Source organism: Desarmillaria tabescens (assembly GCF_030435595.1).
Source record: "Desarmillaria tabescens strain CCBAS 213 chromosome Unknown EV420scaffold_69, whole genome shotgun sequence".
Lineage (NCBI taxonomy): Eukaryota > Fungi > Basidiomycota > Agaricomycetes > Agaricales > Physalacriaceae > Desarmillaria > Desarmillaria tabescens.
Genome location: NW_026848368.1, coordinates 111,383 through 123,042, shown reverse-complemented (window position 1 = coordinate 123,042; position 11,660 = coordinate 111,383). Strand labels below are relative to the sequence as shown.

The 11,660-nt window shown below is 48.4% G+C and overlaps 2 protein-coding genes across 2 annotated transcripts; one reads left to right on the top strand and one right to left on the bottom strand.

Annotated features, from left to right (window-relative positions):
• Positions 1–2,287: 2,287 nt before the first annotated feature.
• On the top strand, positions 2,288–3,566 carry EV420DRAFT_1278631 (alpha/beta-hydrolase; the record flags this gene model as incomplete). Its single annotated transcript, XM_060468097.1, has 6 exons — positions 2,288–2,441; positions 2,499–2,635; positions 2,689–2,820; positions 2,872–3,023; positions 3,076–3,363; positions 3,422–3,566. 6 exons carry the CDS (start codon positions 2,288–2,290, stop codon positions 3,564–3,566), a joined length of 1,008 nt encoding a protein of 335 aa, XP_060324038.1.
• A 4,598-nt stretch (positions 3,567–8,164) lies between these two features.
• On the bottom strand, positions 8,165–9,886 carry EV420DRAFT_1650024 (uncharacterized protein; the record flags this gene model as incomplete). Its single annotated transcript, XM_060478394.1, has 3 exons — positions 8,165–9,275; positions 9,329–9,632; positions 9,688–9,886. 3 exons carry the CDS (start codon positions 9,884–9,886, stop codon positions 8,165–8,167), a joined length of 1,614 nt encoding a protein of 537 aa, XP_060324037.1.
• Between the last annotated feature and the right edge of the window lie 1,774 nt (positions 9,887–11,660).

The following is an 11,660-nucleotide window of genomic DNA, read 5'->3' as shown; positions in this document are numbered from 1 at the left end:
GCGAGGGAAACCTTGTGGCGTATTGCTGTTTCACTTCATCCCCGACATCCAGGATCACTCTAGCGCCCGCCATGGCAATCTATCCCGCTAACACGTACCTCTTCTCTGCGCATCACCGGGGCAATGTCCTTCCAACCCACATTGTCCGACGTAATAATTGAACATTTTACGCCTTTCCAAGAGGACCTTTGAGGAAATGCACAAGTAATTCAAGCCAGGGTGACTCTTTTGTGGGGAGAGAGCCGGATTGTTCCTGCGCTGTGATTTGCGCATTTTATACTTCGGGAGTAGTGTAGGCGGTGATTGCATGAACCGAAATTGGTAAGCTATACATCCTTTGCATCGTTTTCTTCTAGACTCAAATCTTCGCTTATGACCAGTACACGATGTGCTTACCTTAGACCTCGAACTGTTGTTCGCGGTGCTTTCTCTTTTCTCGAAAACGGGCTGACGGCTGTAGATTTCCCTATCGGTGCGTGCGTTAGCGCTAACTCGGTGCGTTACCTCTTCCTCCGCAGGGACAGTGGATCTCATCGATAATACAGATATGGCGTTGGCATAGCTCACACAAGCAAATCATCCTACCGTAGAAGCTACACCGACAATACCAACTTGGGCCAGTGAGAACGTGGGCGTCGCCAAGTCATCATCACAAGCAATGAGTCCCATTCCTGATACGAGTGCAATAACTGGTGCACCACAAACTCCTTCTCGTTCTGTCGGCATCTGGCAGTCAGAAGGAGAAAGTTTGAAGGAATAGACCTGTTCTTCAGAAGAGATATCGAACGCCGCTTTATCATCGATGTTACGTCGTTACATGAGGATCCCTGGTCACTCCCTTCTCAATTCTCGGCTCGTTTCAGATATACTGGAGCAGTCTTGTTCAAGCCAACTCTCTTTTCTGTCGACAAAACCCCTCTCATACAACGGTAACCAGCTCTTGCCGAGCGACAGGAGGAGACGTGATAGCGATCCCCCGCGCGGCTCATTACCACTGTAGACGACGTAAGGCCCTATGTTACAGCTGAACTCCAGTTCGAATTCATTCGGCCGAACACTGCGTTGGATTGTCATCTCGTCCTCCGCCGGCCTTAGCACGTTGGATTATCACCATTCTACACAGCCTCGTTGTCCAAAATGATTCAAGCGTGTCATTATCTTTGGCTTTGCTGCCATACTAAAACCGAATCCGTTCTCTAGGCGCGTGCTTATGCTTACCGCCAAGATGGCCCAGTATTTCCCCTTTTTTGGATGCAATATTCGGGTTTTCCACCCTTTCTGCCAATCTTCAGTGCGATCACTGTATATGAGGAATATGCTTGCTGGTAAGGCTGAGTTGGAGCCGGAGAAGGCGAGAGAGGTTTCAAGAACACGATAATTTACGCGTTCTCGTGGTTCGCGGAGGACGGAGAATGCCGGACACTCTTTGTAAGAGTGTTTCGTACACGTAATGTGACCTCACGTACTCATTCACACGTACGCACTACAGATGATTATCATTTCTCAGCCAACGAAATCCTACCCTTCACGTCAATTCCGGTTCGAATCGCTGAGTAACGGATACACCAAGCTTGTTGTTTACCCGACATTCCGACATTACTAGATCCCATTGACGTACTGCGCTTTTTCAGCTCGAAGCGTTCTATGGAATCTGGATACGTGTCCGTTTAGGCCGACAGAAATATTCTCAGTTCACGAAGAGATAGCGCCGCCGCATGTTGAAACAATCGAGGTGACGTCGCCCCTCCCGGGCTTCTCCCTAGATGATCAAGGACCTGGACAGGTTAGGTTCTGACTGATTTAATGGCATAAAATGATGATTACCGAATTTACCCCAGTTTGCCAAGGTGCCGAAATCACATTTACGAATACACCGCGAGGGTGTGGGTGTCTGCATTGGCTGAGGCCCTAACGACTTCGAAATCTTCCACAGCCTTGAGTGGCTAGGGCTTTTGATCGGCCCTTCCTAAGAGTCAGCGCACAGTTTTCTCTGCTGCCTCGTTGCAAGCTGCAGCAGCTCGTTGTAAGCCTCCATCCCTTCTGCGTAGATTCAATCGCCCATTACTCGGAGGGATTATAGCCACTCCTGTTGACCCTCCAAAAAAGTCAATCTCGCTCGCGCTTTGAGATCAGAGATGATCTCGGTAACTGTAAGTGTTGGGAATACTCTTTCTTCGTTGACCCATGTGTGCGGTTTCTTGTAATGCGGATGAGACGGACCGAAGCCTAATTTAGGGGATCTTTCTCTTCCTTTGCTCTTTCCCTCTTGCAGCTTCTATCCATCACGATGCCCACGGCCACCATCAAATCGAGCACGGGAAAGACAAATTTTAACTACACAATATCGACACCCTTGTCTTCGTCAGCCAAGTCTATTGACAGAAGTCTACCAACACTGCTGTTTATACATGCAGTCTTCCACGGACCACAAATCTTCCAACGTTAGTAGCATATTGCCTCTTCGTAACATCTAGCGGTTGAGTTGACCTTCGCTGTAGGACAATTCGAGGATCCGCAGATAAGAAAATTTAATTGCGTCGCATTGGATCTCAGAATACATGGTCGGACGACAGGCGATGCGCTTCCCAGGGGCTACGGTGCCAAGGAGGCAGCTGAAGACCTCGCATTGTTCATGGTGATTAACTCATCTGTTCAATGAGAAGCGCGTAACTGAATAGCGATATGCAGGACGAGATCAATTTACCCGCCTGCCACGTTGTAGCCCTGTCGAAGGGCAGTATCGTGGCGATGGGTCTCGCTGTCTACTACCCAGACAAAGTTGCATCGCTTTTCCTTGTGTCGCCGCTAGGGTTGGAGGAAGTGCGCGTTTTGACGTGTTTAGGCCCAGGCTGAGACTAATACTGTACGTAGCCGGCAGATGTAGCCGATGGTCGGCGGGAAATAGTCAAGTATTGGAAGGAGGGATTCAAGACTGGCGAGCCAGACATGGAGGTCCTGTCTGACGCGGCCTACGGTGTTCTGCAATTGGGCTTTAGTAATAAACTCGATAGTTTGTCGAGAGCGTGCGTACAACGGTGCTTTCTACTCCATTGTGACTAACTGTTGTTTCAATAGACTCGCTGCTATCACTATGCCTTTGGCCTTGAAAAAGGTCGCTCCCGCGAACTTTGATCAACTAGAGAGAGCCACGGTTGATTTTCTGAACAATCGAAGGGAGTATACCACCGAAGAACTTTCCCGGATACGCGTCCCTGTCAAGTTGGTCCATTGCCTAGGGGATATCGCGTACCCTCAAGAATACACTGAAAAGTTTATGCGGCAGCTGAAAGACGCTGCAGTCACCGTCAGCCTGGCCACGATACCAGATGCTCCGCACTTTGGCGTTGTAACGCACGGTGAGGTGTGAGTAAATTTCAAGTTTCGGGATACCAGGGCGATGGCTGATAGTATTTTTTTCCAGTGTTAACCGACTATTCTATGAATTTATTTTAGATCATTGTGGGTCATTTGTTCCACCAGCACCCGGAGAAGTCAGTTCTCCGTGGGAAGCGGAATTGGTGAAGGCTGGCTGGAATAAGGGTGCAAACGATTGTGAGGACGATTAAAGGCCGGTTTGCTAATTATATACCTGGTGTATTTTTAGGCATTAATTTACTGGAAAATAGGTGCGTAGCGTCGGACTTGCGAAGCCAATATTAAATTGACAGTGAGTTTGCAGTGAGTACATGTAAACTGAGATTTCCGCACTGGTTGCCATGAACTATGTCATAACTAGCCAGCACCAATAGGCCTTTCCGATTTCACTTTCTCTTCTTTAGCGAGGCTGATACGCCACTCTCGGAGGAACCGCAACCGGATAGGTTTCAAACACTGAAGGTCTGGACGTTGAATTCGAGCCTTCAGCACGCGCTGAAACCCTACAACGATCGCCTAGAAATCATTGATCTATCAGCTGGACCTGTCGTTTCCATCCCAGCCATTCCATCGGGAGCATTGTTGTAAATGAATTTGTAGTTTGAAGGTTCGCGGCAATGTCGCGGTGATTACCGCGAACATAACAAGCAATGTACCTGGTACCAGAGTAACTCCCTGGTTACTCCTGAGACGGGTTTAACCTACCAAGCCTTCCAAAATTTTGAAGGTGAGATACCAAATCGAAGTCACGGCGACGGTCTTCTCAGATAGTAACTAGCGACTCCGACTTGTTGTAGAAAACATCCATGGGTCACCGCTTGACGACAAGAAATTCTCGTCGCTGCTCAGCGCTAGCATTGAACCCGAAGTCCACCCGCGACGGTTGTTCCATCAAACACCGCATTCCTAGTTTGCGGATTTTGATTAACAGGTCTCTTTTTTAGCTTCGCCTCCGAGCTTGAAGGAGCTTCAAATGCGAATTTGGCCTGTCCAGCCAATGCTTGAACGAGGGCTGAAAATTGAACTACGGACCGGCTGTGTGTCCAGCTACCGGACCTTTCTCACAGCGAAACTGCGCGCGCGTTTGTTTTCCTGCGATCAGTACTTTCTGGAACCTAGACAAACGCCGGATTATGACTCCATGAGCGTCCTGTAGAGGCTACAAAAGAGAGGAAGTGATTGAACCCGGACCGGTCCCGGCATCGTTCCCATGTGGATCTCCTTCCTCGTCTACATCCATGTTCCCAAAAACCGTCCACAGTAACTGTCTCACGTAGCATACAAGAAGAATGAGTGAGTAGGAGTCAGGATACCGCCTCCCAAGGGGTCAAACAGTATCAGTGAAAATTTGAGGCGGTACCAAGAGCAGTGGGTCCAATGTGAAGGAACGGCTGTCTAGGTACGTCGCCTATATTCCATGTTTGGCCTCTTCTTCTCATAGCTTCACCGCACAGTCGCAACGGCGCCACGTACTCGTTATTCTCCGCAGTATCCTTTTCCTCGGCAATCTCGGGTCCGCCGACAGCCACAAGACGCGGTCAAAAGAATCTCAGAATTCCACGGATGCCATGGCTGCCCGAGCAAGGAGCGAACGGCCTTTCGCAGTTCCAGGATGCCACGGTCACACGAGCAAGGAATGGCTTTGAGTACGGCACTTGAATTCATCGCAGAGCGGGCGAGAGCACGGTTCTCTGGTATTTGCGCCACGGTTTTTTGTCTATGAAAAAGCTCGAGGCGAACGACCAAGTCCCAGACACGGCTCCAATGCAGCGAGCATACACTACAGAATCTCAGCCCTTGTTTGGGGCTGAAGGCATGTTCGTTGTCGACCTAACTTTCGTCACGTCGCCTCCTCAGACACCATACGACGCGTTACCTTCCCTTCCAGTCTGATGACAGCGCCAGAAAATAGAGAGCGCAAGCAAGGAGCGATGACTTGGCTACACTTCACGCGATTCTATTCCCCGTCTAAACGAGGTCTTGCCCTTTTCTATGTTCGCTGCCTCGTGATTACTTTCACTGTCGCATTGTAACTCATCTACGAACTTGTATCATGCGCTCTCACCTCTGCCATGGTCTCTGGTCCATCAAAGCGATGCCATTCTCATCATTGCATCATGTATGCGTCGGACTGGCACCGATCCCATGTCACTGCATCCCCCGTATAAAGACGCGCAATCATTCCATTTTCCTTCTCCTGTTCCACGTTGTCCTTTCTCATGCCCTCTAACCGATACTCTTCGTGTTCAGCCGTCCATCTGAAACTCAAAAAGGTGCTCGTAAAGATCCTCTTGGTAATACTTGACATGTATACTTTTACACTATTATCATGGTCCCTTTGGTGCAGTGGTAATCGCCGTATCGGCTGCGTTTACTTATGACTTCGGTTTGAGTCCGAGAAGGTACGATTACGATTGAACAAAACAGTTCTTGTACTTTTTTTCGGTTTATTTTAGATGCATGGCTTGTGGTTTGATCATGTCATCATGATGAGAGGTTGTAAGATTGCGAAGAATTTACTTGCTGTAATCGAATCAGGCTGGGGGGCTGAATGCAAAGGAAAAAGCTTCAGGAACCCTGGGGCTTATTTGTTGAGCTCAAGATTCGGAAGTTGGTGATTGATAACACAATCTACTACCGAGTCTGGCGACGTGACATATCGTACAGGAACTGCATGCAGCCCTGGAGGAACGGCGTCTGGTCCAGGTTGATCCTTTCCGTACGAAGAGCACATCCAAGGGCACTTCGGCATAAATGTAATCACTTTATGATTTCGGTTCGAATCTGGGAGGGAACGCCATATACATATCAGCGCAATGTTTTGTTACTTCCGTGGTAAGTATACTATTCTAAAAAGTGTTTTCTCCTAATCATAATGTCAAGGTCCCTCTAAATAACCGTGCTAAGCGCTTGGCGAATCTGTGCTTACTGTCCTGGTTAGTGCTATAACTCCGGTATAGATGTAATCGTGAATTCAGGCTCCCGGTTCGAATCCGACAGGGCGCGATATCTTGGCTAGTGCAGCTTTGATAAGCATAATTTTTAGTGGATCCGCAATGTCACTGGGGCTCTCCTCCAAATTGTTCGCGAGAATATGATGGAAGAACTTTGCAGGTGAATGGAGAATGGTATCACCATTTGTTTAGAGTTCCAAAGCCTGTGAAGCTCGGTTGAAAATCGGTATTTCAGTAGTTATCCGGCACCTACCACAGCCACTGATCGGTTGACGCACTTGCTTTTTTTTTTACATCCACCACCATCATCATCCCGCCACGGTAAATCCCACTTAACGTAGCGCGTCTTAGGAGGAAATATTCGCATATGGGAACCTTTTTACTTGTGCGCCATCGAGCGGTTAAAGGTACGCGATTTCCTGGTTTCTAAGCTCTTAGGCTGCTGTGAAGTATGCATACAGCTCACCTTTTCCGTCGTGGCGCACCAGAAAACGATAGATTAGATCGCCATTGCTCGCATCCATTGTCCTGGACTCGTGCTACAACAGTTTAACACCAGCAAGTCAATGACACTGCCAATATCAAAGCTTCGAACAATGAGCTTCACTGTTCATTGAAACGCCGACTTGGATAGAATACCGTATCCAACTGCTTGCTGTTGAAGCTACGATTCATTATTTCCAAATCTTGCTGTGTCGAGTATACGCCTATTATCTACTTTACCGGATCGGTGAGCGGGGTTTTATGTTATTTCCCTAGACGTTTCCTCATCTGAAGTCTCGCTACAGCACTGTCCTGTACGTCAAACTGCAGGTGCGCGCATCCGTGAGATTTGAAAGGGCATACATCTGATGAAATTAATTATTTAGCGGCGAGATGCATCCACAACCTCGGCGTCTAAGGTCTGTTATTTGACTTTTGCCACGCTGAGGGTAATATGCCTGGCCGACCCGTCCAGTGTGTATGATGTATTACCTGCGAAATCATATACTTATGCAGAGACGGGTGTCCATCGCTAATCGCTATGGACGATTTCTGGACGGACTTATGAACACCTGTGGTCGCAGATCCCACCAGTGGTGGATAATGACCCTCAGATTACTCGTTTAATGTCTACAGCAGAAACGGTGAACCATATTTGTTCGCTCGAGGTCTCATCTGGCCTGTCGGCACGGCCCACTAAGAAACAGCACTATCTCCCATAAAGTCGAACAATAGACTTTGCACGCGTTCTTATCAGTGGGCGCCTACTACATCAAGGACGATCTTCTTATCACATCAATCGACGGGTTCTCGAAGCTCCGTCTACAGCCTAGGGTTCATTCCAAAGGTTAATCGTGGATGTTTTCCTGAAATAGTTCCAAGCTCTTGAGGGCGATATTTGTCGGGTTGCGTAATGTCCCTTATTGGCCGTGAAATTTGATACCTACTAGGTGCTGATTCTCATTGGCCAGACAAGCTCCAAACGCTGTCGTGACAGATCCTACTAGTACTCGATAGTTTGGACAGGGATACAAGATGCGTGTCTCGTTCTGCAACTGCGTCTGTCCTTGCGGTAAAGGCAAGTCAGTCTCCATTACCCGGTCAGTCAAACGATATGTCAATGCTCCTCAGGCGCAATCAAGATCATTATACTTGAGCACCAGAAACAATTTATTTACTCAGTTGAAAAAAATCAATTATTGACTATAGTTTGTAATGAAGCACGATCGTAAATGTCTATTCATTGATTGCCATAGTACCTATACAACAAGAGTAGTGACATGTATCCCCAGACCAAAACGTAAATTCGACAGCAAGTACATTATTTAGATAACACATACCAAAAAATCCTTTCACTTCCGATTCACCGCCTGCACTATAGACCCAATCCCCACATTCCTCGGCTCCTTCACCTCATACACATACCTCCTCTTGAAAATCGCCCCCCAAGCCGTAACACCCCGCTCATACACCCCCAACCGCTCCACCTGTCCCCCCTCCGTCCCTTTAATAACATCATAAGTCCCCTCCTGCTTCAAATGATTCCTACACCTCTCCCTCGCCCACCTCACATTAACCTGACTCAACCCAGGATTATGCCTCACCACACCAACAGCCGTATCTCTCATCTTCTCCCTCTCCCCATACCGGTGTCCCTTTGTCACCGAGAATGTCTTTAACGCGGGAAGCAAGCCCAGTATCGCGGAGAGATGCCTCACCCGGAATGCCGTAGTGCACATGAAATGAAACTCCGTTAGCTTGGGGCACGAGAGCAGGATGGGCCGCACAAATTCGCAATCGGAGGAAGGCGCGTCGTCGGGGATGTGCATCCATATGTCGAGGGAGGTCAGAGAGGTGAGCGTTCGTAGGATCGGGCAGATCAGGCCCATCCGCGAGTCATAGAGCGGCTCGCAGGTGAGATCGAGGGATGTGATGCTCTCAGGATGAGGGAGTTCTGCTAGCTGTTGGTAGATCCCGATGTACGTCGCCAGCTTTGGCAGGGCATCGGACCCAAGGAACGTCGGTACGCTATCCGGGGAGAGCCACTGTTTGAAGTTCCACGCAAAACGGATGTAGTTCAACGTGGAGTGGTTGGAAAGGAAATTCCCAAACGCAATGTCGTTTGGTGGGCTGAGGGTAAAGTCATCTTGGTACCCAAACGAACCGAGTGTAAGGGTTGCGAGCTTGGGCCAGTTACCCGTCGTTACGGGAGTGAGATCAAATAGGCGCGCGGAGGTCGAAAAGCTACAGAGCGAGAGCTCTTCGAGATCCGGGGTATGGTTCAACAGCATGTCCCACATTCTCTCAGGAAGCGCTTCCATCGAAGGGAACAGCTCCGATCCGCCTAAACCGTGTCGAACAGTCAAAGAAAAGCTCTTTAGATTCCTGAATGAGAAGAGCTCGCTTTCCGGGTCCAAGGGTAGATGTCCGACGTTGCTGTATACTGTCCGTAACTGTGGACACCTATATCCGAGAAAACATAAGGAAACGTCACGGAAAACGTCACTTGGACTCACGAAAGCCGCAACGTCTGCCAGAGGGAATCCTTCGGCATCTCCAGCCCGTCCCAGTCAAACGTGTGCATCGTCGTGAGCGACTGCGCAATACTCTCCACCGTGCTCGCAACCCAATCTTCATCCATCCTTTCATCTGCCTTTGGCCACGCAAGGTAGTAATTCGGCCGTACCGCGAGCTTGTGGATATACCGACAGATCTCAGGACGCTGTTGTAGCATCTTGAGTGTCTTGCGACACGTCCTGCTGGAGGTGAGAACGACGGTATCATACAGCGCCGGCATGAGAAAGCGCGCAGATAAGACGACTGCGGCGTCGTCGTCAAGTCAGTGGCATGGACGAACGTTGGAAACGAAGCCTACGTACAGTCAAGCTCAGATTGAGCAGATCGTCTCTCCATAACAGGTTTGCAATCTCGAGGATGATGTCGGCAGGGAGCGTGCCAATGACTTGAGGTGCTGATATCGTTGATGGTGCATGGGAACGGGAGAGAATGGGAACTTGGAGAAGAATGTTGAGGCTCCGTCGACGAAGGGACTTGGGTTGTTGTTCGAGAGACATCGAGGAAGGGAATCAGACGCTTGCACCATCGCCTATATGGTGGTGAAAGGAAAAGGAGCCAAGACCGTTATATCGGAGAATGCCGACAGCGTGTATCAAATAGCCAAATAGGGGATGGTACTAGCAGCAGATGATTCCCGCCTTGTTATGCTTTCAGATATATATCATTATAACAGTGCTGTAAAAACGTTCAGCTTGAGATACATGTATCCAGGGAAAAACGCACAGTTTTTTTTTTTTACCACCAACAGTTGACACAGCCACCCACACTGGCGTGGAAGAATTCCTAGAACATCACAATCAGCATTTTTGCAGCATTCGAGAAGGGAAAGTATGGGAGAAACCCTTCTCTGGATACACGTAACTCCCGCCACTGTAACATCTGTGACTCGGAATGGATAAGGATTGCTCTACCCGATCATTAGTCGCCACTAGGAGCATCTGTCACGACAGCTTTTGGAGCTTGTCTAGCCAATAGTCGTCGATAAGAATCAGAAGTAGCCACCTGTTGGTGCATAGGTATAAGATTTCGCTGCCAATAAGGTACATCATGCACCCGGGACTCCTTACCGCGGTAAAAGTCAAATATCGCCCCAAGAGATTGAACCTATCGATGGCAGAATTTAGGTAAAACATATATCATTAATTCCACGATTTACAGACCTTTGGAATTAACCTCAGGCGGTAGACGCAGCTTCGAGAACCCACCGATTAATGTGATAAGAAGATCGTCCAGTGTCTGTGCGTGTGATGTAGTAGGCGCCCGCTGATAACAACGCGTGTAGAGTCTATTGTTTGACTTTATGGGAGATATTGCTGTTTCTTGGTGCGCTGTGCCGATAAGTCATATGAGGTGTCGGAGAATAAATAAAACACACCGTTTCTGCTGAGGAACTGACTCAAAATGAGTGATTTAAGGGTCATTATCCACCACTAGTGGGATCTGCGATGACACTGAGCTGTTCAAAAGCCCTCCTAGAGATCATCGATAGCGATTAGCGGTGGTCACCTGTTGCAGAATAAGTACACACTTTACTGTCAACACCGAGGACATCATACACCCTGGACTGGTTGGCCATCAACGCGTCACTCTCGGTGTAGCCGCTAAATGATTAATTTCATCGGATGTATGCGCGCACTAGAAATTTTTTTCATATGGGGGGACGCTGTGTCTAGTGCTTGTAGCGAGAATTCAGATGAGGAAGAGTCAAGGGAAATGATATAAAATACCGCTCACTGAGGGACATTGACTCGAAATGAGTAATATCAGGTTCAATATTCACCACTGGTGGATCTGCGATGATAGCTGTTCAAGGTCCACCCAGGAATTGTCGATAGCGATTAGCGGTAATCATCTGTCTCTGCCTAAGTATACAATTTCGCAGGCGATAAACCATACACTCTGGACTGGTCAGTCATTAGCCCCAGCGTGGTAAAGTCAAATAACAGACCTTAGACGCTGAGGTTGTGGGTGTAGCTTTAGGCGCTAAATGATTAATTTCATCAGAATGTGTGTACTTTCAAATCCCACGGATGTATACGCCTGTCGATAACAACGAGCAAGAATCTGATTTTTTGGTGCTGCGTTTAGTGCTGTAGCGAGACTTCAGATGTCAGATGAGGAAACGTCAAGGGAAATAATATTAAACCCCGCTCACCGATCCGGTAAAGTAGACAATAGGCGTACTTATTTGGAGATAACGAACCGTAGCTTCAACAGCAAGCAATTGGATACAGCGTCCTGTCCGAGTCGGCGTTTCAATGAACAATGAAG